This window comes from Elephas maximus, chromosome 4 (assembly GCF_024166365.1).
Source record: "Elephas maximus indicus isolate mEleMax1 chromosome 4, mEleMax1 primary haplotype, whole genome shotgun sequence".
NCBI lineage: Eukaryota > Metazoa > Chordata > Mammalia > Proboscidea > Elephantidae > Elephas > Elephas maximus.
Window position 1 is genome coordinate 167,411,458 of NC_064822.1, and position 27,773 is coordinate 167,439,230.

Genomic DNA, 27,773 nt, shown 5'->3' on the forward strand with positions numbered 1-27,773 from the left:
TCATTTTAAACCTGTTGGGAAGATAAACGGTTCATAAAAAAGCAATCTAACAACAGTTACAAAATGTTCTATAGCATTCTGGTGTATATGTGTTTACTCTTATGCCCAGCCTTGAGATATCTCCATTTAAGAGCATATGGCTTGAAATTTTTCCAGGTATTTCTATATTTTAATTTTTAACATAGAACTCTTCATTCCTGCTATCCCAAGCCTGTTGTCATCAAGTCAATTCTGACTCATCGCAACCCTGTGTGTTAAGAAGTAGAACTGCTTCATAGAGTTATCTTGGCTGTAATCTCTACAAAGGCAGATTGCCAAGGCCTTCTTCTGCAACACTGCTAAGTGGATTCAAACCCTTAGCCTTTAGTTTAGTAAGATTCCTGGTGGTACAGCAGTTAAGAGCTACAGCTGCTAACCAAAAGATTGGCAATTCAAGTCCACCAGCCACTTCTTGGAAACCCTATGGGGCAGATCTACTCTGTCCCATAGAGTTGCTATGAGTTGGAATCAACTCAACAGAAATTGGTTTTAGGTCAGCAGGTGAGCACAAACCATTTGCACTATCCAGGGACCTTTTCATTTTTGCTAATGCCTACCAAAATAAAATTTTATCAATGCTTTCTAGAAAGTAAAGATGGTGATACTATGCCATTTGCTTTTTTCCCTCTCCTTGCACCTAATAATGAGATGACTTCTTCTTGAGTGTCCTGAACACACTATTAGAAAGACATGGTACTGAACCTGGTCTGGTGCGGACACTTTCTTGGCTGTCCAAGGATCACAGTCCTGGTACCTGGAATATAGGGCGAGCCCACAAAACACTGAGCAGATGAGGATTGTCCAGAGCCCCACGAGATTGATGTAGAGAGACCTACGGAGGTAAAAACAAACCAGCAAATGGTAGCTGTAATCTCTATTCCAAAGGTCAGGAAAATTGTTACATGAACAGAAGAGACCCTCACGATTATATTTCTACATACATTAAATAAATGCACATGATCTTTTTGTCATCAAAACACCATTTATTCTATTCTAGTCTAATCTCCTGCTAACAATGTCAATCAACAATGTATTTGGGAATATTTGGAATAAATGGAGTTTTCCCGCTAAATGAGTGAATCCTTCTGGTCAGAGTTCCAAGGGTATTGTTAGCTTCACAGCTGTGCATGGTTAGAATACTCCAGGTCTTCTTGTCATAAAGGAAGGATTTTAGTAGTCAACAGAGCACTGACTATTAGCACTTTCCTTTTGAAAGTAATACAATGATAAGCTGCTCGAAGTTGTTAGAATCTATGTAACAACTCAATAAACTTGTTGTAAATATGGTTTATTAGACCACCCATTAAATTTGAAAAGTAAACATGTATTCCTTAGACAGAAATCTTCTCAGTGTCACCATATACAGTGTGTGTGACAAGATAGCACTGGAATCATAACTGAGTATAAATCTTGGCTCTACCATACGTAACCTTAGGCGAGTAATTTCTTCTCTCTGATCCTCACTTTCTTCATTTACACTTAAAGATAACAAAGCCTACCTTACAGAGTTATAAGATGAAATGAAATATTATAGATTCTACAGCACAGTGCTTGATGTTAGCTGCCATTGAGTCGGCCCTCGAATCATGGCGACCCCACGCACAGTGGAACAAAATGTTGCCTGGTCCTGTGCCATCCCCATGATCAGTTGTAGATTGGACTGTCGTGATCCATAGGGTTTTCAGCATGTAATAGATGAGTGTTGTCAGGTAGTTATTGATGTTGTCGGTGTTAATATCATTGAATGCTAGGTCTTAACAATCAGTTGAACAGTGAACATTTCTCTCACTAATGGGGCTGCTTTTTTTTTCCCAGTGATGATGCAGTGGACACGGTGATGAACCACCCTATACTGAAAAGAAGCACCACCCCCAAGGTCATGCCTCCGCTGCCTTATGACTGGTGGAAGCAAGAGTATAAAGCCCTCTGACCCCAACTTGGGACAAGTCAAAAAAGTTGTCTTAGCTTCAGAGCTCCCCAAAGGGGTCAGCTGAGGCCTTTGTTGCAACTGAATTGCAGTCTAATTCCTCCTTCTACTCAATCTTGCACCCTTCCCTTTCCTTCCATAGGTGTTGAGTCCCTAATAAACTCAAGCACTGCTAGCCTCCATCTCAAAGCCTGCTTCCTGGAGAACCCTCCCTGCAACAGGTGCCATAGTCACTTATACAAGCAGATGCACAATACATGTTTTTTCATTTGGTAAGATTTTTTTACTTAATAATTCTTTTAAATATGTTTTAAATAGCTGATCTAAAACATACAGTACCACTTTACTCTGCTTGAACCTTATGGAACTAAGCATACCACTTATCTCTTTGAATTTCATGATACTAAAGACTTAAACTTGAGCTAAACTTGACTTATGAAAGTGTTTTCATAAAGATAACTGATGGTTATTAACAATTCCCACACCATAATTTGGCTTACATTTTTGCCTGGACTCTGCTTTTACAGGAAATATATCTCTGCACCTGGGATTGGTTGACACCGTAGATACCGGTCCAGGTGAAGGTCCCTCCTATAATAATTGTCCAGAATGTGTGTCTTTGCAAAGGGTTAGGATCAAAACTAAATGAAAAGAAACAGATGACAAAATCAGAACTGTCAACGGAAAACCCTCCCAGAAATTTTTATAAGTAAGCAATGTATACATATATACACACTTATATACATATTTATTAATTAATATAAAAGGTATAAATATTTCCAAAATAAGTTCAATGAATAAAAATGTATCCTTTCAGATATTTGGGGATTCTATATGAGCTTGGGGGACAACGGAAGTTCTAATCATTCTGAGTGTCTATATAAATCCTTCTCCTATGACCTTAGGAAGTTGTTTAAACAAGTGTGCCATGCCATAATACAGAGAAGAGAATAAGACAGAAAAAAAAGAGAGAGAGAGAGGCTCAGACAGACACAGAGTACTAGGCTCTGAAGCACACCACAACAATAGATATGGTATTGAAATGAACACAAAATTGATGCATTTTGTGTATATAATTCCACTCCAGAGCAGATATCTGTCCACTAAATTCTCAAAACATATCAGAATAATAAGGACTACACTTGAAAAGCTTGAAATACAATAAGGCTTTTCATTATTACTTAATGATTGGTAATCTTCAAAGGAAAGATCAGAAAAATGTCTGATCTTTTACTTTTTAGAATATCTTATTGATGTATAAGCTACTAAGTCAATGCTACAATATATCCTACCCTTTGTATAAAGTGACGATCATCTTGCAGAAAATATATGCTATTCTTTGTATAAAGTGACAGTCATCATGCAGACAAAAGATTGGCTCCACACTCTCTCTGCTCAGCCCATCCTACTGGTAGAAGATTCAGGAGTAATCAAGGTCCCCTGAGTGGCCATCAGTTGTTTCTGCCTCCTGGCATTCATTTCCCTTTCTTCTGGTAACACTGACCCAAGGACTGCTTTGAGGAAACTAAAATTTCCCCATTAAATGGTCTGAAGTTCTGTCAATCAATTTATGCTGCTCTGTCCTAGACAAGGGATGGAAAACATGGCTCAAGCTGGCCAACTGGTTTATTCTTTTCCTTGCAATCTGAATCTTGTGGTAAAAGGAAATAAAAAATTATTTAGAAAAATAGCTGATGTTGATTCATTGCAAAGCATTACTGCAAATGAACACATTGGCCCTGTACAATTTCAGGAAAACTCCTCTCAAACTTTGATGCCTATTTGCAAAAGACTAGATGAGAGCCACCAAGGGCAAAATGGGTTTCCTTTCTTCTTGCCAATGGTTACAGCTTGCCTGCCTCTAAGTGAGGCTGCTTAAAGAGAAAATATGCCAGTCCAGATCAAAATGAGACACAAAGATGACACCATTGATCCAAAGGGGAAGATGTTTTAAATGATTTTTAAATGTTGGTGGTATATTTGGGGTGAAATGTATAGTTTGTCCATTGGTTTTTCTTTAAGAAAACTGAACAGCTGTTTAAGACATTTTCTCTCACTGTTACATCATGTGGGTATACATCTTGAAACATCAACCATAACTTTTCTAGTCAACTCTCTGGAAGTAATAAAAAACCCCACTGCTGTAGAGTCAATTCCGACTCATCGCGACCCTATATATATATATATCAAAGCCATTGCCTTCAAGTCAATTCTGACTCATAGCAACCCTATAGGACAGAGTAGGACTGCCTCATGGGTTTCCAATGCTGTAATCTTTACAGAAACATACTTCCACATTTTTCTCCTGTGGAGTGGCTAGCAGGGGCAAACTCGAGAACTTTTGGCTGGCAAGCTGGGCATTTAAGCACTGCACCACCAGGACTCCTTTATTATAATATGCCTACACATAATTACAATGTGTAATGATAATATAATCTATTGCTGGGGCATTCTTTTGAATGGGATGCTTGAAACAAACCGTCAACAACGCAACCACTAGGTCTTTTAGTGTTTTTCTCTTGATCAGAGGCTTTCTTTTCTTATCCCCATTGTCTCTTCCCTTATCATTCCACTCCACCCGTCAACCAATTCCAGACTTTAATATCTGAAAGAAATACTCTTTTGCTATACTATAAGTCCTTTCCCAGGATGAAGCACCATCTTAATTACCTTGCATCATCTGACCATTTTCACCCCTTAAAGAACTGGTGGAATACTTGCTAGCTTCAATCTTCTGTACCGCATCCTTAGTGGTTTGTTTGTTTAACGCAAGCTTACTATTTCAGTAAAGAGAGAGCTTTTACAGAAAAAGCAAAAGGTATGTTCTGTTAACCAAGAGGTAAATAACTTACTTCCAGAAGTTTAATCTTCCACCATTGTAGGCATCACTTAGAATAGTGCTCATTCCACCTTGAACAACTGAAGCCCGTATAATCACAGATGTAAATCCAGCCACCATGATCCCAACTTGAAAAACATCCGTCCAGACGACTGCTTTAAGACCACCCTTTGAGGGGAAAGATTATTAGGAGGAAAGCTTCTATCAGACATTATTGAGCATCTACATATCAGTCACTGTGCTGGAAAAAAATGACAAGAGCATGGCTCTTGGCCCAGAAGTACACCCAAGAGAGATGAGCAGGTCAGGAGAACCTTCACAGAGAAGGTTATAAATTTAAAAGCTAAGCCTTCATACATAAGGACAGGTAAAGAGGGAAGGTTCTCCCAGCAGAGGAAATAGCATAGACAAAAGCATAGAAGGGCCAAAGTATGCAGTGTGTTGAGTATGGCCAGATGTATAATGTGGAATGGAGTGGTGTGGGGAGATGGTTGGGAAGAAAATTCAAAGTCAAATTTCAAAAGATAATATCATGGATTTTATCCTATAAGCAGGACTGATATTTGACCAATATGCACCAAAATGGTCATACCAGTTGTTGAAATACTAAAATTGTCTTGTACTAGCCACTACCCAAAACTCTCCAAGTGTACCCCCTAACCCCTATGACCCCAGTTGAGCCAGCCCCTCCCTGAGGACCTCATTTTCTACAGGATCCAGCAACTAAAAGGTTAAGTCCTAGAATATCAGGGATCTCATAAGACCTGCACCAATGCTAAGTGCAAGTACCCACGATAATATTACCCATGCAATACAAGGTTACATATTTTGACCATCACTCCTGCCTATAGGCAATGGGAAATGATTATAGATCTGTCAGTTGAGGAATAATATGAGCACAGGTATAATAACTTGGCAAGTGCATGGATGAATTAGAAGGAGACCAGATTAGGTGACATTGCAATGGTTTAGGTGATTGAAAAAAAAAATCCATTATGATCAATGTTCTTCTGAGGACCAATTTTACCCCAGACCAAATATTCCTTACAAAAAAGTTACACTGTGAGAGGTTAAGAGTAAGAGAATAGGTATGAACAAATGAGTTTGCAGCATCCAACTATGGGAATTTTTAATATTGCAAAGCAAGTGGGTAGAGGGAAAGGGGAAATAAAGTTCTTGACATACCACTGTGCAGTAGAATGTGCAGACCACCCCTGTTGCCACTACTGCACCCCATAGATCGAACCCAGTGACTGTAGAAGAAAAGAAAATGCATGTATAACCATGAAACATGTATAATAAAAGTACTTTGCAAAAATTTATCAGGGGCAAAGCTATATCATTTATTTGGCACCTACCTCTATATCTACTTGCCTAAAACTAGGTCCATGTCTCATAAAATGCCACAAAACAAATGGCGTTTAAAATTGTATTTGATGAGTTAAATAGACATGGTTTCTACCCTCAGATAACATACACAGATCCAACAATGGCTGGATTGAATACATGGAAAAAGCATTTGTATTATAATTTAGCAAAGAAACAGCTTGATATTGTAAGGTAGTTGTCCAGACCAGATGGTGTGAAGGGCATTTACCATCTCTCCCAATTAGATGTGGTTCAGATACACATACTATTCTACCAAATCTTGAAAGACCGGTTGTCATGTTATAAGATGGGACCTTGATGGAGAAAAGTCTGTATAGTTTTCTACCATTTATCTAAGAAGTAAAGGGGATAGTACATTTTTTAAAATGGAAGAATAAACCAAAAACAAACAGAAGAAGATCGTTACCTATAGTAAAGAGAGGGATTAGGGGAGAGTGATAAAAATTACACATATTTCATTTTGTAGATTTGACTTTGGTACCATGTAAATGTTCTATGTAATTACAATAAATTAATTTTAGGAGTTTTTAAAAAACTCCTAAAAAGCAAAATGAAAAAAATGAACCTAACTGTATACCAAGTTTGTGACATAACCACACAGAAAAAATTATTTTAAAAAAACTTTAAAACACAATTTAACATGCATTCTTAATGGGATATACCTTAACAGGAAAAAAAGAACTGCAATGAAAAAAAGCTTTAACTCTTGGGCTATCATGTAACGATGCTATAAAAATATTGAAATTGTTATTCTGAAACTATTACACCAGTGGTTCTTGACTTTGACATTAAAATTACCAGGAGGTTTTTTAAATCCTGATGACCAGAACACAGAGCAGGGCAATTAAATCAGAATCATGGAAGCTAAGATCCAATATTAGTATTTTTTTCTTTTTGTACTTTAGATGAAGGTTTACAGAACAAACTAGCTTCTCATTAAACATTTAGTACACATACTGTTTTATGACATTGGTTAACAAACCCACAACGTGTCAACACTCTCCCTTCTAGACCTTGGGTTCCCTATTATCAGGTTTCCTGTCCCCTCCTGCCTTCTAGTCCTTGCCCTTTGGTTGTTGTGCCCCTTTAGTCTCGTTTTGTTTTATGGACCGGTCTAATCTTTGGCTGAAGGGTGAACCTCGGGAATGACTTCATTACTGAGCTAAAAGGGTGTCTGGGGAGCCCATACTCTTGGGGCTTCTCCAGCCTCTGTCAGGCCAGTAAGTCTGGTCTTTTTTTTTTAGTTAGAATTCTGTTCCACATTTTTCTCCAGTTCTGTCTGGGACCCTCCGTTGTGATCCCTGTCAGAGCAGTCAGTGGTGGTAGCCAGGCACCATCTAGTTGCATTGGACTCAGTCTGGTGGAGGCTGTGGTAGTTGTGGTCTATTAGTCCTTTAGACTAATCTTTCACTTGTGTCTGTAGTTTTCTTCATTTTCACTTGCTCCTGAAGAGGTGAGACCAGTGGAGTATCTTAGGTAGCCAGTCACAGGCTTTTAAGGCCCCAGACACTACTCACCAAAGTGAATGTGGAACATTTTCTTTATAAACTGTGTTATGCCAATTGAGCTAGACGTTCCCTGAGACCATGGTCCCCACAGCCCCCAGCCCAGTAATTCAGTCCCTAAGGGAGTTTGGATTTGTCCATCAAGCTTCCATGACCTTACCCTGAACAAGTCGTGCTGGCTTCCCCAGAATTGTGTACTGTTTTATCCTTCACCAAAATTACTACTTATTTATTGTCTATTTAGGGTTTTTCCGCCCTCACCCCTCCTCTCCCTCGTAACCATCAAAGATTGTTTCTTTTTGTGTGTAAACCTTTTCATGAGTTTTTATAGTAGTGGTCTCATACAATATCTGTCCTTTTGTGATTGCCTTATTTCACTCAGCATAATGCCCTCCAGATTTGTGCATGTTGTGAGATGCTTCGCAGAATCTTCATTGTTCTTTATGGTTTCATAGTATTCCATTGTGTGTATGTACCATAGTTTGCTTACCCATTCATCTGTTGATGGGCACGTAGGTTGTTTCCATCTTTTTGCTATTGTGAATAATGCTGTAATGAACATGGGTATGCATATGTCTATTCTTGTGATGGTTTTTATTTCTCTAGGATATATTCCTAGGAGCGGGATTGCTGGATCATATGGTATTTCTATTTCCAGCTTTCTAAGGAAGCGCCATATCGTTTTCCAAAATGGTTACAACATTTTGCACTCCCACCAGCAGTGCATAAGAGTTCCAATCTCCCCTAAGCCTCTCCAACATTTGTTATTTTCTGTTTTTTTGATATGTGCTGGTAATGCTGGGGTGAGATGGCGTCTCATTGTGGTTTTGACTTGCATTTCTCCAAAGGCTAGTGATCTTGAGCATTTCCTCATGTGTCTGTGAGCCGCTTGAATGTCTTCTTTGGTGAAGTGTCTGTTCATTTCCTTTGCCTATTTTTTTAATTGGATTATTTGGTTGTTTTTTTTTTTTTTTTTTTTTTTGGTAGAGATGGATTTTCCTGTAGATTTTAGAGATTAGACCTTTGTTGGATTTGTAATAGCCCCAAATTTTTCCAAGTTTTTAGGTTCTCTTTGTACTGTTTTGGTGAAGTCTTCTGATGAATGTAAGTGTTTAATTTTTAGAATAACTCAGTTATCTAGCTTATCTTTTGAAGTTTGTATGTTGTTAGTTATGGTTCATATCCTGCTAATGCCAGGTATTAGGGGCTCTAGCGCTGATCCTATTTTTTCTTCTATGATCTTTATAATTTTCGGTTTTATATTTAGGTCTTTGATCCATTTTGAATTAGTTTTTGTGTATGGTGTGAGGTACTGGTCCTGTTTCATTTTTTCACAGATGGACATCCAATTTTGCCAGCACCATTTGTTAAAAAGACTGTTTTTTCCCCCATTTGATGGACTTTGAGCCCTTGTCGAAGATCACGTGTCCATAGGTGGATGGATTTATATCTGTATTCCCAATTCTGTTCCATTGGTCAACGTATCTGTTGTTGTACCAGTACCATGCTGTTTTGACTACTGTAGCCGTATAGTATATTCTGAGGTCAGGTAGTGCAAGTCCTCCTACTTTATTCTTCATCTTCAGTAAGGCTTTACTTATCCAGGGCCTCTTCCCTTTCCATCTAAAGTTAATGATTGTTTTTTCCATCTCTTTAAAGAATGTTGTTGGTATTTGGATGGGAATTGCATCGTATTTGTAGATTGCTTTGGGTAGAATTGTTATTTTCAAAATGTTGAGTCTACCTATCCATGAGCATGATATGTTTTTCCATTTATGTAGATCTCTTTTAGTTTCTTCCAGTAGTGTTTTGTAGTTTTCTTTGTATAGGTCTTTTACTTTCCTGATTAGATTTATTCCTAAGTTTGTTTGTTTGTTTTTTTTAGGGGCTATTATAAATAGTATTGTTTTCCTGATTTCCTTTTCGTCGTTCTCTTTATTGACGTATAGGAACCCATATGATTTTTGTATATATTTATCTTGTATCCTGCTACTCTGCTGAATATTTCTATTAGTTCCAGTAGTTTTCTCGTGGAGTCTTTCGGGTTTTCTATACACAGTATCATTTCATCTGCAAATAGGGACAGTTTTACTTCTTCCTTACCAATTTGGATGCCCTTTATTTCTTTTTCTTTCCTGGTGTTAGTATTTTTTAAAGCTCCCCAAGTGAGCCCAATGTGCGGCCAAGGTTGAGAAATCAGTCATACACACACACACATATATATTTACATAAAGCAAATAAGATATTTTATTAATATTATTAAAAACAGAGATATTTTTGGCATAAAGTAAAAAACACAAATATAAAAACAAAAAAGAGTTGCCATTGAGTCAATCCCAGCTCATGGCAACCGTATGCTTCCTAGGGCTGATATTTCAGAAGTAAATCACCAGGCCTTTCTTTAAAGGCATCTCTGGGTGGACTTGAACTGCCAACCTCTGGTTAGCAGCCAGCGCATTAACCATTTGCACCACCCAGGGACTTCAATAAAACCAAATAGCTTAGGAAAATACCCTATAATCCAAAATATGAATTAGAAATAATATGAACACTTAATTGATGTGTGTGTGTGTGTGTGTATCTGCCAGCTTTGTCCACTGTCCCAGCCTACGAGAAAGCAAGGGAGCTATTAAACTCTACTGGAGTCATGTCAAAAGATCGCAGGACACAAGCTGAGGAGGCTCCTGCTGGACAAAAATAGGACAATCTGAGCATCGAAAATAATAAGTGTAATGATATGAAATAAAATCAAATATGTTTAAATCCATTATTTCATAATGATAAAAAAAAAAAAGACCTTAGTTATCTTTGAAAGATAGTAAGGAACCAATCTATTATTTTTAAAATTTGGCAAATAAAGGGAAAAAACAGACATTTATCTTGTCTTTCCTATACAAGCTATTATATTTCAGGGTAACCAAATAGTTGATAAGAGGAAATTTCTTTTTATGGAAGTATACCATCTAATTAATGAAGAAGGAATCATAGAATTAGAATACTTAAAAAATCTGGCTTACAGGTCCAAATGATCATCAATGGCTGCTAATAATTTTAAAAAAGAAAGCTGCCAGTTCTGTGCATCCCAAAGAAACAAACAACATTGCATATGAAATATTCTTCCTAAAAAGTTGAACAGGGATATGAAGAAGTTTCTAGATCTAACTATCAGTTTACAAGAAATAGAGAGGAACGGGGAACATTAAATGACTCCACAAGCATACAATCAGCAAACCCAAGAATCTGGAAAATTTGACAGAACAAATGACCCACATTAAAAGAATTAAGTAAAAATAATATATAATCATCTTAATAGTTCAAGAAAACACTCATTCATGATTTATTTAAAAAAAAGAAGAAAAGAAAAAAAAATCTTCCAGCAAACTAGGAACAGAAGGGAACTTCCTCAATCTGATAAAGGGCATCTATGAAACACCTACAGCTAATATCGAAATTAGTGGTGAAATTTGAGTGCTTCCCTCCTAAGATTAAGAACAAGGAAAGGATGTGTGCTATCACCAGGTCTATTCCATGTTATCTTGAAGATTCTAGCTAATGCAGTAAGAAAAGAAAGATAAATAAAATGGATAATATTGGAAAAGAAGGAAAACTGTCAGTATTCATAAACAACATGAAAATCCTAAGAGTTCTGACAAAACCCTACCCAAATTAGTGAATAAAATAAGCAAGTTCTCAAAATAAAAAGTCAGCATATAAAAATCAATTGTATTTCTAGATGCTAGCAATAAGTGATTGGAAAATATTGAAAAGCAACACCATTTGCAATAGTATCAAAAATATCAATTACCGAGGAATAAATCTAAGAAAGATGTGCAAGGCCTCAATATCAAAAACGATAAAACATTACTAAGAGAAATTTAGAAAGGCCTAGGTAAATGGACTGGAAGAATATCCGCCTTTATAAAGCGTTCAAGTCTTTTGCCCACTTTTTATTAGGTTGTCTTTTTTTATTCATTTTAGTATTTCATGCACCAATAAGCTCAATATCAGTTAAAACTGCAATGGAATAACAGTTCACACCCACAAAAACAACTAAAATTGAAAAAGACTAATTAAAACTGTTGGTGATGACATGGAATAACTGGAACTCTCAGGCATTGTCAAGTAGGCATGTAAAATGGTACAACCACTTGAGAACACAATTTGGCAGTTCCTTTAAAATTTCTAACATACACCCTCCCTGAGCTGGGTCATAGAGTAGATGTATGTTTAACTTTATACTACCTCCTATCCTCACTCACCTACATAGTTAGGTTCCAAAGACCGGATCATTAGGTGTAATCGGCATTATGTGAAAATGGAGGTTGTCTACATTATTACATAGCTGCCACATTACATCCTTCCATAACTGCCAAACCACTGAGAATCATGGCCCAGCCAAGTCGACACATAACCTTAACCATCAAAGCCAGTGTTACCCTTGCCTCACACCTGTTAGTCTTTTACTATTGTCATAAATGCCAAATGTCGGATACTAAGACAGTCCTCAAGTGAGGTGAAAGTGTACTTCTAAATATTCCCCTAATATAAATGAAAACACATCAAAAAGCAGAGCAAAACAAAACTAAACCTGTACAAGAATGTTCTTAGCAGCCATAATTCCTAACAGCCTAAAACTGGAAACAATCCAAATGTCCATCAACAAGAGATTGCGTAAACAAATTTTCATAGATGTATACAACGAAATACTACCAGCAATGAAAAGGGATGAACTATTGATCCGTGCAGGAACATGCATGAATCTCAAAAACATTTTGCTGAGTAAAAGAATAGATGCAAAAAAGGCACCTACTATATGATTCCACTTATATAAAATCTAAGAACAGAGAAAACCAATCAATAATGATAAAAATCAGAAAGTGGCTGATGGAGTGGTTCGGGCATTTATTAGAAAGAGTCACAAGAAAACTTTTTGGAATTGGATGATGGAAATATTCTATAACTTGAGTTGGCCAGGGGTTACATGATTTTATACAATTTTCAGAGCTCATCCAACTGTGCACTTTTCTGTGCGTTTTATGGTTTATAAATTATACATCAGTAATAAATGTTTTCTATATTAAAAGGCAAGAAAGAGAAGATTAAGAGACATACCAACTAATTGCAATACATGAACTTATTTGGATCCTGATTCTAACAAACACTAAAAAAAAAAAGGGGGAAATTTGAACACTGACTTGATATTGATGATACTAAGAAATTATTGTTAATATTTTAGGTATGATAATGGTATTATAATTATGTTTAAAAATAAGTCTTTATTTTTTAAAGATATATGGAAATATAGATGAAATGATACAATATTGCAGATTTTCAGCAAAATAACCTAGTGGGGGAAATAAGGAACCAAAACCGGCCGTGAATTGAAGATTGTTCATATAAACTGATGGGTACAACAGGGTTCAATACACTATTCTCTCTATTTTTGCATATGTTTCAAGTTTTCCATAATAAAAAAAAAAGTTATGGAGAGATCAGATTTAGAGAATGTTAAGTTCCAATTCGGTTAAACAAGTTTTTATTGAGCATGTATTACACGCCCAGTGCTGTGTCCATGCTTGAGCCTACTTCCTTGGTCATAGCAAAATACTCAATTGATTTTTCAGTGGTCAAAATGCAGTTCTGCAGGCCCTAAGTTTCTCTGAGGGAGTGGAGCAAGGCTGATAAGAACAGAGTCCCTGATTTCTTCACAGATTTAAGTCAGTGCTCTGATTTTTCCCAGAATTGCACTTTAAAACCTAAAGCCAATATCTTTAATTACACTTAAAAGCCAATAGGTAACTTATGAAGTTTATGACTCAGTTCTTGACATACAAAATGATCCATTTATGATGTTGGTAATATTGACATGGAACATGATTGGCATTCAGAATTCAAGAGCACAGAGAAAAAGCAGAGCTCCTCTTTATAATGATACTGTTGTACTTTATACTGTCATATCTATTATGAAATCAAGAAATTAGCATGTGGAGTTAGCAGTTCTTCTCCATATTTTATTAGCTCAAGGAATTGCACCACATTCTTCCCATCACAGAGTCCTTTTGTCCATGGATACAAGGAAAATAATGATACAAGGAAGTTTTGAAAAGAAACTCACTCTGACTGATAGGAATTCAAAGGATAAAGCGTCTTCTGAAAGCCTTTTGAGGCTCTAAGGCCAGACTTAACTTTGTCTCTCTAAACTGTCCTGGTTTCACTGATTTTATCTAGCCCATTCTAGAGAGTATTTCAAATCAAGTGGCTCTCTCACTGGCTCTCTGCTTCTCTCACTTGTGGTCTCTCTCCGTCTTCCATTTTGGATGATGTTAGCAATGGGGAGAAGAAAATCTTCTCTCTATGCCAGATTTTCCAGTGGACCAGAGCAGAAATCCACAAAAGCCTCTTGGAGATGGACACTATGTTATAGCCATAAAGGAGGAAAGGATCAGGCCTTTTTTTTATTATTATTATTGTGCTTTAAGTGGAAGTTTACAAATCAAGTCAGTTTCTCACACAAAAACTTATATACATCTTGCTACATACTCCCAATTGCTCTCCCCCTAGTGAGACAGCCCACTCCCTCCCTCCACTCTCTCTTTTCGTGTCCATTCCACCAGCTTCTAACCCTCCACCCTCTTATCTCCCCTCTAGGCAGGAGATGCCAACATAGTCTCAAGTGTCCACCTGATCCAAGAAGCTCACTCCTCACCAGCATCCCTCTCCAACCCATTGTCCAGTCCAATCCATGTCTGAAGAATTGGCTTTGGGAATGGTTCCTGTCCTGGGCCAACAGAAGGTCTGGCGGCCATGACCACCGGGGTCCTTCTAGTCTCAGTCAGCCCATTAAGTCTGGTCTTTTATGAGAATTTGGGGTCTGCATCCCACTGCTCTCCTGCTCCCTCAGGGATTCTCTGTTATGGTCCCTGTCAGGGTAGTCATTGGTTGTAGCTGGACACCAACTAGTTCTTCTGGTCTTAGGCTGATGTAGTCTCTGGTTTATGTGGCCCTTTTTGTCTCTTGGGCTCATAATTACCTTGTGCCCTTGGTGTTCTTCATTCTCCTTTGATCCAGGCAGGTTGAGACCAACTGATGCATCTTCAATGGCCACTTGCTAGCGTTTAAGACCCCAGAAGCCTCTCTCCAAGGTGGGATGCAGAATGTTTTCTTAATAGACTTAGATGTCCCCTGAAACCATGGTCCTCAAACTCCCACCCCTGCTACACTGGCCTTCAAAGCATTCAGTTTGCTCCAGAAACTTCTTTGTTTTTGGTTTAGTCCAGTTGTGCTGACCTCTCCTGTATTGTATGTTGTCTTTCCCGTCACCTAAAGTAGTTCTTATCTTCTATCTAATTAGTGGATACCCGTCTCCCCCCTCTTGTAACCATCAAAGAATATTTTCTTCTCTGTTTAAACTATTTCTCGAGTTCTTATAACAGTGGTCTTATACAATATTTGTCCTTTTTCATCCTACTAATTTCACTCAACACAGTGCCTTCCAGATTCCTCCATGTTATGAAATGTTTCACAGATTCATCACTGTTCTTTATCAATGTGTAGTATTCCATTGTGTCAATATACCATAATTTATTTATCCATTCATCTGTTTATGGGCACCTTGGTTGCTTCCATCTTTTTGCTATTGTAAACAGTCCTGCAATGAACATGGGTATGCATATACCTGTTCGTGTAAAGGCTCTTATTTCTCTAGGATATATTCCAAGGAGTGGGATTGCTGGAATGTATGGTAGTTCTATTTCTAGCTTTTTAAGGAGCGCCAAATTGATTTCCAAAATGGTTGTACCATTTTACATTCTCACCAGCAGTGCAGAAGTGTTCCAATCTCTCCACAGCCTCTCCAACATTCATTGTTTTGTGTTTTTTGGATTAATGCCAACCTCGTTGGAGTGAGATGAAATCTCACAGTGGTTTGATTTGCATTTCTCTAATGGCTACTGATTGTGAGCATTTCCTCATGTATTTGTTAGCTGCCTGAATGTCTTCTTTAGTGAAGTGTCTGTTCATATCTTTTGCCCATTTTTTAATTGGGTTATTTGTCTTTTTGCAGTTGAGTTTTTTCAGCATCATGTAGATTTTAGAGATTAGGTGCTGATCAGAAATGTCATAGCTAAAAACTTTTTCCCAGTCTATAGGTAATCTTCTTACTCTTTTGGTGAAGTCTTTGGATGAGCATAGGTGTTTGATTTTTAGGAGCTCCCAGTTATCTAGTTTTTCTTCTGCATTGTTAGTAATGTTTTATATACTGTTTATGCCATGTATTAGGGCTCCTAACATTGTCCCTGTTTTTTCTTCCATGATCTTTATCGTTTTAGATTTTATATTTAGGTCTTTGATCCACTTTGAGCTCATTTTTGTGCATGGAATGAGGTATGGGTATTGTTTCATTTTTTTGCAGATGGACATCCAGTTATGCCAGCACCATTTGTTAAAAAGACTGTCTTTTCCCCCATTTAACTGTTTTGGGGCCTTTGTCAAATATCAGCTGCTCCTATGTGGATGGATTTATGTCTGGACTCTCAATCTGTTCCATTGGTCTATGTATCTGTTGTTGTACCAGTATGAGGCTGTTTTGACTCCTGTGGCAGTATAATAGGTTCTAAAATCAGGTAAAGTAAGGCCTCCCACTTTGTTCTTCTTTTTCAGTAATGCTTTACTTATCTGGGCTCTCTAGGAAAGAGCCGTTTTTGCTTTAGACTGTAAGGTTGCTCATTCTGAAGGAATGGAGCATGGCTGGTTGGCACCTCCCAGAGAATCACTGCCCAGTGAAGTCTGCCCTTCTACTAATCTGTAGACCTTTTGGAGCTATTGACCCAGGAATCCAAAGGAGCTCAGTAGACACTGGATTCACTCCAGCCATTCATAAAGCTCATGCAGGGTACTGGAAGCGTTCCTCCCCTACGCATCTCCCCAAAGACAGAATAAGATGAATTAAAATTGAACCCCAAAATGTGAGCTACATAACTGGCAACTTCAAAATGTACCTTGATTCAGAGCCAGGGCAGGAGCATAAATAACAATTCCAGTATACAGAATCTAGAGGGGAAAAAAAGTCATATAAACAATATCAATTACTGCAATAAAATATTGAGAAATTGTTTCTATAAATTCAATTACGAATTAAAACTAAGTTTTCAATATACTTATTATAATGTGTTTATAACTTGAGAAATGCTATTTAAATCACGTTGATTCTCCATTGCTGTTTGTGGCATGGTCATAGGTTTGACCGCTGCCCAATTTGGTGTAAAAATATGGATTTTTAATGTGGTGCTTGGTACGAATGACTACTGATCCACCAACTCAAGCTTAGACCAATTTTCCTAGATCTAAAACAATTAGAAAAATAATAATTCTATAATTTTAAAGGAGGTTCCCTCAATTATATGTCATCAAAAGATTGCTAATCGCTGCATAATTATTTGGGAAAACTGTAAAATTTTAAAAGTTAGCAGCCAAGCTCTTAACCACTGCATACCAGAGTAGAACTGCCCCATAGAGTTTCTAAGGAGCACCTGGTAGATTCAAACGGTTGACCTTTTGGTTAGCAGCTGTAGCTCTTAACCATTATGCCACCAGGGTTTCCATTACACCACCAGGGCTCCTTTAAAAGTTTACAAGCCCGTTATTAAGCAAAAGTGCAAATTTGCACTTAAAAAAAAAAAATCCAAAAGCCACAGTAAGTGTATTCCATGTTTTTGTATATTATTTATTATTTTTACTTGTACAATTTACAAATATTTATTAATTTGAGGTATAAGAGTGAACAAGATAAACAGGTCTTTTTCTCAGAATATCATTTTCATTTCATTTGATTTTTCAAATACATCACATAGAAGGCAATTCTATGATTATTCCACAAAAAGCATATTACGTGCTATTTGAATGTTTGATTATATTGGGTAGATCTATGGAAGGAAAGAAGTCCTTTAAAGGGAAGTGCTAAAGTGCCCCTCTTTTTGCAAGAATAAACTAGCTTTCCACAGCCATTATGTTGTCCGAATTGAAGGTTTGAACATGCCCATAAACCGCTTCCTAATATTTGTCCCTACTCTCTCATTTCTAATAAAGATCAGAGAGGGTCTGAAGAGTTGGCAAATTCAAGCTTCAGCCTCAGCTCTGTGCCAAATTCTCTGCCAGTCTGTAAAGGGCTCCTTCCTTCTGGACTGCATTCATTAAGTACTGATACAAAGTAAGTTATGGAATCTACGAAGATATAAAATAGAGTCAAGTCAAATAATGTATAAGGGTGCTTTGTCTCCAGGTAGCAAGTCTTCAGGTAGCTTTTGACTGGAGAAATAGAATTGTAATTAGGGATGAGAAAGAAAATTCCTTCTTCAATCTCCATTACCAGACCCAGCCCTAAAGTGCTCAACTGCCAAGAAAATAGATCCATCAATTGATCGATTGGTAGATAGATAGGATATGACAAAGACCACAATGAGACTCCAGCAGCCTGGACGAAGGGTGGGAAGCATTCTCTCTCATCAACCTCTTGGCAAATCCTTGATTGCCATTCATGTCAGTCAGTAAACCTATACTTGCATATTTTTTAAATTCTGGGTTTCGTACTTGGCTTTGAAAACTCCTCCTGCGCTCATGATTCTGCTGCTTTACGTTCTAAGCGTCAGCTTCAATTGGATCTGGTTTTAGTGGTTCAATTTTTAAAAGAGCAAATTTTTAAAGTATGTTTTCAAAGAAAATTATGTCCTAATGTTTTCCTATGTCACACCTATTTCATATGTATTACTCGCATTGCCATCCAGTAGATTCTGACTCATAGTGACCCTATAAGACAGAGTAGAACTGCTTTATAGGGTTTCCAAGGAGCGGCTGGTGGATTCGAACTGCTGACCTTTTGGTTAGCAGACGAGTTCTTGACCACTGCACCACCAGGACTCCAAGTATTACTCAGCTGGTTTCAAAAATCCCATGCAACAAATTGTTTACCCTTTTTAAGAATTCCTAATATCGGTTACTGCAGTTCCCTCGGATATCGTGTTATCTCAGTAAGGCCCTACTGTCACTTTGGTGGGATAAAGGAAAAACATTTTCCTAAAGCAACGTATCTGTTGCTTGATCAATATAACATTTCAGCTTCACTTAAGCCATTCTGTTTTTCCCGGAAGTGAAGCGTGTGTTGAATATTATTGAACCATCTTGAGGCTATGTGGTTAAAAAGTATCTTTTCTTTTTTGCTTCCTCATATTTTCAACATCTCTTTTTTGTCTTTCATGTGTTTACCAAGTAAGCTTAGCCCAGGTGCCATGGTTAAAAATATTTTCGATGACAGAAGATAAATTAATGGAGAGCTACTTACTGTTTGGACAATGAAGAGAATTGTTCCACATAGACGAACGTACTTGTTGAATCGAAGTTCTAGATACTGTTTTCAAAGAAGAAGAAAACGGTTAATAAGTGTAACCTCTGTATGCTTTTTTTTAATAATCGATGACTTAAGAAGTAAAATCAAAGCTAAACCCATTGCCATGAAGCCAATTCTGACTCATGGCGACCCCATGTGTTACAGGAAAGCTGCTCCTTAGGGTCTTCTTGGCTGTGATCTTTACAGAAGCAGATTTCCAGGCCTTTCTTCCGTGATGTCAATGGTCGAGTTCGAACCACCAACCTTTAGGTTAGTAGTCGGGTACAAACCGTTTGTGGCAGGGACCTTAAGAAGTAAAGGCATTAGAAATTTAAAGCAGCTTTATAATGGATTTGTATTCTATATTTTTATTTTTTCAATACAGTAAAACTGATTCTTTTGTTTTACAGTACACTTCAAAGGTTTTTTAACACTCATGTAAAACAAACAAACAAACAAAAAACCCATTGCTGTCGAGTCGATTCCGACTCATAGCAACTCTATAGAACAGAGTAGTGCTGCCCCATAGGGTTTCCAAGGAGCACCTGTTGGATTTGAACTGCTGACCTTTTGGTTAGCAGCCGTAGCTGTTAACCACTACACCACCAGGGTTTCCAACACTCATAGATTTGTGTAATCCCTGTCACAATCAAGATATAGAACAGTTTCATCATCCTGGAAAACTTCCCCTTTATGGTGAAACCTCTCCCGCAACCCTAAACCCCTAAACAATCACTGATCTGTTTCTCATCCCTATAGTTTCGAGTCTTCCAGAATGTTATATAAATAGAATTATATTCTGTACTTTTAGAGCAAGCAATCTGTTTTTCTCCCCTTTCCTTATTAAATACTCCTTACATTTCCGTTGATTCCCTTTGCCATTGCTGGCAACTGTAATGAAACTGTCAATCAAGGTGCTCTAGCTCTTCCTACCAAGGGGTAGTCACCTAATCCAAGCTCAGTCAATCAGCTTTTTCCCAGTGGGTATCTGAAACTTTAGAATCAAGGCACAAAGACACAAAACGATGGGAGTCAACTGATCCCAACAAGGTGTCCGGAAGAGGCCGCTCTGACTTCTGTCCTCTCCAAGGCCGGTTGTTCAGGTTTTCCCTCTGTTTTATGAGCTACCCCCACCTCCTTCCAATGTTTTTCTTTTTTTAATTTAAATCAGTCCAAGTCAGTTTCCGTTCAGAACCAATGACTCAGCTGATTCCTCCTTCTCTCGAAATCTGCTACATCTTATAATACAGTCTGCTTCTCTCCTATATTAGTCCCTGGATGGTACAAATTGTTAATGCCCTTGCTGCTAACCAGAATAACTGAATGGTTGGTTAACGGTTTGAGTCCACCCAGAGATACCTCAGAAGAAAGGCCTGGTGATCTACGTCCAAAAAAAAAAAAAAATCTGGCATTGAAAACTCTATGGAGCACATTTCTGCTCTGACACACATGGGGTCACCATGAGTTAGAATTGACTCAATGGCAATTAACTTGGTATTTTGTTTTGTTTGATCTCCTATATTACATAATATGTCATAATCTATTATTGGGTTAGAGTCATAGAATTGCAGACCTGGAAGGAATGTGGGGTACAAGACTTGAATATTATTAGTACATGTAGAGAGAAGTTTAAGGCTGGCAATACTCTTTTTATATATCAGGAACAAGAGGAAGGAAAAACTGACATTAGGTAATAACCAGAGGGGGAAAAAATCAATATTTCTGCCCCATAACTTCAATGAACATTTACAAAGTACTTGCTCTGTGCATTGTCCTTACAACACCTCTTTGAGGTTGTTGTTAGGTGATTGATGTTCAGTCAGTTCCAACTCATGGTGACCCCTATGTACAACAGAACAAAACACCTGCCCGGTCTGGTGCCATCCTCACAATCCTTGCTGTGCCAATTCATCTCGTCTATAATCTTCCTCTTTTTCACTGACCCTCTACTTCACCAAGCATGATGTCCTTCTCCAGGGATTGGACACTCCTGATAACATGTCCATCCCATCCTCGCTTACAAGGAGTACTCTGGCTTTACTCCATCCAAAACAGACTTGTTCATTCTTCTGGCAGTCCATGGTATATTCAATATTCCTCATCAACACCGTAATTCAAAGGCATCCATTCTTCTTCGGTCTTCCTTATTCATTGTCCAGGTTTCCCATGCATATGAGGCGATTGAAAATACCACGGTTTGGGTCAGGTGCACCTTAGTCTCCAAAGTAACGTCTTTGCTTTCTAACACTTCAAAGAGATCTTTTGCAGCAGATTTGCCCAATGCAATACATATTTTGCTTTCTCAACTGCTGCTTCCATGGGTGTTGATTGTGGATCCAAGTAAAATGAAATCCTTGACAATTTCAATCTCTTCTCCATTTATCATGACATAGCTTATTGAGCCAGTTGTGAGGATTTTTGTTTTCTTTATCTTGAGGTGTAATTCATACTGAAGGCTGTAGTCTGTGATCTTCATCAGTAAGTGCTTCAAGTCCTCTTTGCTTTCAGCAAACAGAGTTGTGTCAGGAAGCAAGGCTGTGTTCATCTGCGTATCAAAGGTTGTTAATGAGTTCCTCCAATCCTGATGCCCTGTTCTTCTTCATATAGTCCAGTTTCTGAGATTATTTGCTCAGCATACAGACTGAATAAAATTGGGTGAAAGGATACAATTCTGATACACAGCCTTCCTCATTTTAACCCAAGTGGTATCCTATTGTTCTGTTCAAAGAACTGCCTCTTGGTCTATGTACAGGTTGCGCGTGAGCACAATTAAGTGTTCTGGAATTCCCATTCTTTGAAACGTTATTCATATTTTGTTATGATTCACCTAGTCGAATGCCCTTGCATAGTCAATAAAGCACAGGTAAACATCTTTCTGGTATTCTCTGCTTTCAGCCAAGGCCTATTTGACATCTGCAATGATATCCTTCATTCCATGTCCTCTTCTGAATCTGGTTTGAATTTCTGGCAGCTCCCTGTTGATGTACTGCTGCAACCCCTTTTGTATTATCTACAGCAAAATTTTTCCTACGTGTGATATTAATAAAGATCCCTGGTGGCACTGCACTTAAAGTGCTTGACTACTAAACTGAAGGTTAGCCATTCAAAACCACCACTGGCTCCATAAAAGAAAAATACGGCAGTCTGCTTCGGTAGAGATTCACAGCCTTGGAAACCCTATGGGGCTACTATGAGTCAAAATTGACTCAACAGTAGTGGGTTTTTTTGTTTTGTTTTCATTTTGGGTGATACTAATGATATTGTTCGATAATTTCTGCATTCTGTTGGATCAACTTTTTGTGGAATGGGCACAAATATGGATCTCTTCTAGTCAGTTGGCCAGGTAGCTGTCTTCCAAATTTCTTGACATAGATGAAATATATCAACTGGTATTCCATCAATTCCTCGAGACTTGTTTTTCGCCAATGCCTTCAGTATAGCTTAGACGTCTTCCTTCAGTATCTTTGGTTCTTGATCATATAATACCTTCTAAAATGGTTGGATGTTGACCAATTCTTTTTGGTCTGGTGACTCTTTGAATTCCTTCCATCTTCTTTTGATGCTTCCTGAATTGTTCATTATTTTTCCCAAAGAATTCTTTAATATTTCAACTTGAGGCTTGAATTTTTTTGTTCAGTTCTTTCAGCTTGAGAAATGCTGAGCGTGTTCTTCCCTTTCGGTTTTTTAACTCCAGGTCTTTGCACATTCCTTTATACTACTTTACTTTGTCTTCTCGAGCTGCCCTTTGAAGTCGTCTGTGAGCTTTCCATTCGCTTTAGCTACTCTAAGTTCAAGAGCAAGTTTTAGACTCTCTTCTGACATTCATTTTGTTCTTTTCTTTCTTTCCTGTCTTTTTAATGACCTTTTGCTTTCTTCATTTATGATGTCCTTGATGTCATTCCATAACTCATCTGGTCTTCAGTCATTAGTGTTCAATGCATCAAATCTATTCTTAAGATGGTCTCTAAATTCAGTTAGGATATACTCAAGATCACATTCTGGTTCTCATGGACTTCTTTTAATTTTATTCAGTTTCAACTTGAACCTGCATATGAGCAATTAATTGCCTGTTCTGCAGTCAGCCCCTGGCCTTGTTCTGACTGATGATATTGAGCTTTTCCATTGTCTCTTTCCATAGATGTAGTCGATTTGATTCTTGTGTTCTCCATCTGGTGAGGTCCACATGTATAGTCACCCTTTATGTTACAGATACTATGTATATTCCCATATTAGAAATGGGGACACTGGGGCTCAGAGGGAACACCAAGGTTGCAATCTGATAATTGTTAGAGCCACTTTACAAATCCTGGACATTTGATGCCAAAATCTGTGCATGTAACTATTACATTATTGCAAATGAATAAACAAACTGGTCCCACAGTCTAAGATATGGATTGGCACATAGTAGAACCTCCACAAATAACCAGTGAGTGAAAAAACATAAAGCTCAGTGTAGTGCATCAGGCCTTGTTCCAGGCCCACATCTGACTCCACGAGCTTGGAACAGTCACTGTCCAAATCTCAGATTCCTCATCTTTAAAATAATGGTGACAGTAATACAGTAATAACCCTTTGCCCTCTTACTTTGCAAGGCTTTGGAGACTAACAAATGATATAAATGGCTGCATAAATGATACAAACTATTAATTCAAAAGTAAAACATTAATAAGCCAGTGGTATTCAAATCCACAAGCCTTCAGAACATGAATCTCGGTGAATTACATGTATCAAAATCATTCCCAGGATTTCAGACGGATTTTTAGAAGACTGGAGGAGTGTCTGGAGCCTGTAAACAGGAGTATTATTTCCTCAGAGTTGTTTTAGTGCAACTCTTCTTACACACAAAGGGATATGAATGGACAGAGCCATCTTTGTCTTTTTAGGTAGCTGTCTCCAAATTGCTGAAGACTAAAGAAAAGAGTAAAATGTGACAGAGGTAAAAATGTAGCAAGTTGAACCAAATATCTTCAGAGATATATATGTGTGTGTATTATTATTTTTTTTTTCATAATCAGCTGGATGCAGTCAAACCTATGGATTTAAACTCAGACAAAACCAACTCAAGAAAGAACCAAAAAGTCTGTCACTATCTCTGGTGGAAGCACTCGTGGCATAGTGGTTAAGAACTACATCTGGTAACCTAAGTGTCGGCAGCTCGAATCCACCAGGCGCTCCTTGGAAACCCTATGGGGCAGTTCTACTCTGTCCTGTAGGGCCGCTATGAGTCGGAACCAACTCAACTGCAAAGGGTTTGGTTTGGTTTTTTTTTTTTTTTATCTCAGTACTAGTTACTGGGCTGCTGAAGAAATACCCGGAGTCCTCCCAGAAGCCCAAAGGCACTGAGCAGTAAGCTTAGAAAATAGCTATAGGACTTCTAGTCAAAGCTACAAAGTAATAGTAGGTATCTGTAGTGAACCAAGATGTCTCCCAGTTCTCAGAACTTTGAATGACTTGAGGACGCTAATACTTCTGTTAATATAAAACTAAGGCCTAGGTAGTTCAGTCCCAATACACAGATGTAGCCAGATGCAGAAAGAACCTGAAGAAGTAGTGAATTAAACTGGTCTCTTGCATTATACTTCTTGCCAGTCTGTGGACCTGGAAGTTGCTAAATACCTATCAGGCCTACACTTTAGAGGCGGTGACAAAAATAAATATCAAAAAATGTTTTTTTACAGTCAATTTTAGTTAAAGAAATGTAAGTAGGGAGATATTCCGTACTTGAGCAAAACTTTATTCTCTATGAGATGGCTCCACCCCTCAGCATAAGACAAAAAAAAAAAAATGTCACGAGAAAGTCTTTGCCATGACCAGTTGGCAGGGATATATTATAGTACACTGCCTAACTTCCATCTTTGATTGCCTGGCAACCGCTAGTTGAGGACACACTCGATTTGCCCACAACTCCTTGTGTCCTGTACTCCTCCCTTACTCTCTCTGCGCTAGGTCTGGGCAGCTCTGTGAGAACCTTCAGAAGCAGCCAGTAGGCACCACTGCCCAGCCTCTAGGCATGTGTCTTTGTTGCTTATACTCTTTTATGAAGCTTACTGACTGGGTCTCTTTGTCTGCAGATTGGACCCTGATAGTACCTCCCTCATGAGGATTGTTTTGAGTATTGAGTCACATCTGAAAAAACAACAAAAACAAAAACAGTTGCTGCCAAGTCAATTCTAACTCATGGACCCCATATGTGCAGAGTAGACCTGCTCCATAGAGTTTTTGTGGCTGTGACCTTTCAGAAGCAGATCTGTAGACCTTGGAGGCACCTCTCCGTAGGTTTGAACTCTCACTTAGTAGCCCAGTACTTAACCACTTGTGGGAGGGACGGGGACGCCTATTGAGTCACGTAATATATGTAAAGTGTGCAACTCAGTGCCCAGTATGTATTAATCTTTCAATAAATATTGGCTTTTTTTTTTTTTTTTTACGTTTTTAGCTGGAAGCTGTGCTAACTTAGGCTGCACCACCGGAAAAGTGTGGGGAATCTGTTTCTGGTTGAGTTAACGTTACAGCCCTGAAGAAGCATGGATCGGTGATTATGAGAGCAGCATTCATGTGTAAGTTCTGAAATCTTCTTGCCAGATTCTTCAAACAATTTCCTTGTCTTGGGGTTGGTTAACTACAGGTCAGGGCTCACAAACTCAAATGCCTGCAGGTCCCATCAGGTAAAAACATGAGTGATACTTCCCAGGTGGTCATATATTGACATAAAACTAGGAAATACGTTATCACATTTTCCTTGAAGCGAGAACTCCCTTCACCCTGGTCCATTTTCCCTTTCCTATTTTCAATAAAGACATACTTGCAGATAAAGATTTCTCTGCCAGAAGAAAGTAACCACGCAAACACAATAAGGCCTCAATATGGAGATTAACAGGAAGTGAGAGCAATGGTGGTGAACTCGGTACCTGTGCCCAGGAGGAAATGTGGCCCCAGAGTTGCCAGTCTTCTGAGTTTTCAAAAAGTCTCCACAATCTGGAATTTTATTTGACTTCCCCTCATCATAAGGAGCCCTGACGGTGTAGTGGTTAAGTGCTCACTGCTAACTGAAAGGTCAGTGGTTTGAATCCACCAGCCTCTCCATGGGAGGAAGATGTGGCAGTCAGCTTCCATGAAGATTACAGCCTTGGAAACCCTAGGGGGGGCCTTTCTATTCTGTCATACAGGGTTGCTATGAGTTGGAATTGACTCAATGGCAACAGGTTTTTTGTTTTGTTTTGTTTTTTCCTCCTCATTGTTGAAACACCACATATACCCCCACCAAAAAAATAAAAATAAAGAAAACACAATTTAGGACTGAATTTGGCCTGGGGCACCAGCTTGTCATCTCTTAGAGTTTAACAGAGGAATTCCATCCCGCTCATTTTGAAGGCAATGGGCTTAACTCTTCCAAACACAATGACCAGGGTGAGTGGAAAGCAATGCAGCCCGGGGGGTGCCTCACCCGGATAATGTCACTAGAACCAGGCAGTGTTTGTCACTTATGCTTGTCATGCCACTGGGGCCCTGTCCCCAGCACCAATTGAGCCACCTTACTAGAGAAACACCTTCCAGTGGCTCTGGACTGCAGCAAACACTACATAAATTTGTGGACAGGGCTGGCTGCTGAGAATGAGGTGCCCAGCCCTGGCGTAATAGCCAACTAGAGAGGGGAATTTAGCTGGTTTGTTCCTAGACTCAGGAGTGGCATAGGAGGAAGAAGGGTCAGTGCCTGGGTAAAGGAGACTACTGAGGCCCACCACTCCCCTAAGCTCATACTCTCCGCTCACACACACACACATGCACATACACACACACACTCCTATTCACCAGCCCTTTAAACTAAGCCAAACATTCACCATCTTTGCAAATCCCTTCCTGCAAACAACTTCAGAAAATCTATAACCAGTAGACTTGTGCAACAGGGAAAATAGTAGTTTTTCTTAATGGTCCATCTTCCCATCAAGACAGAAGTCAGAAGCTTGCAGCCGAATTTCCCTAATGATCATGTGAACATTCCACCACCACAATCGTCACAGCCAACGGAAAAGTAGAGAACAGAGGACTCCCTGAAACTATCGCCCGGAGACACTCTTTAAACTTAGAACTGAGTCTATTCCCTGGGATCACCTTTTAGCAAAATAGCAGTGTGGCACACAAAATAAAGGATATTACCCGCAAGATTGGTGCTCAACTTAAAAACTATCAGTATGAGACCAAAACGTCGACAATTACCCAAAAGCAAAGATGAGAAGATAAGGGGACAAGGAAACTAGAGTACTGGAAAGGGAACAAACAGAACACAATTAAAAGAGAATATTGACACATTGCAATAAGTATAATTAATTTTGGAGCCCTGGTGGCATAGTGGTTAAGAGTGGAGCTGCTAACTAAAAGGTCAGCAGTTGGAATCCACCAGCAGCTCCTTGGAAACCCTATGGGGCAGTTCTACTCTGTCCTACAGGGCTGCTATGAGTCAGAATCAACTTGATGGCAATGCATTTGGTTTGGTCACTGAACAATTTATGTGGAAATTCTCAAATGGGAGCCTAACTTGCTGTGTAAATTTTCACCAAAAACTCAGTAAGATTTTATTGAAAAAAGAAATGATAATTATAGCCAACATTTCTCCAGCACTTACTCTGGGCCAGGCACTGTTCTAAACGCAACACTGGCATCATCTCATTTAATCCTCCCAAAAACCAGATGGAGGGAGGT

At 38.6% G+C, this 27,773-nt stretch overlaps 1 protein-coding gene across 1 annotated transcript in view; it reads right to left on the reverse strand.

Moving 5' to 3' along the window:
• SLC5A8 (solute carrier family 5 member 8) overlaps positions 1-27,773 on the reverse strand; it is a 52,285-nt gene that overhangs the window by 23,011 nt on the left and 1,501 nt on the right. Inside the window, exons 2-7 of the mRNA XM_049884169.1 lie at positions 19,032-19,097; positions 16,696-16,747; positions 5,991-6,058; positions 4,819-4,973; positions 2,467-2,607; positions 742-871 (exon numbers count right to left, since the gene is read on the reverse strand). Coding sequence (XP_049740126.1) covers positions 742-871; positions 2,467-2,607; positions 4,819-4,973; positions 5,991-6,058; positions 16,696-16,747; positions 19,032-19,097 — 612 coding nt within the window. The remainder of the gene's footprint in view (positions 1-741; positions 872-2,466; positions 2,608-4,818; positions 4,974-5,990; positions 6,059-16,695; positions 16,748-19,031; positions 19,098-27,773) is intronic.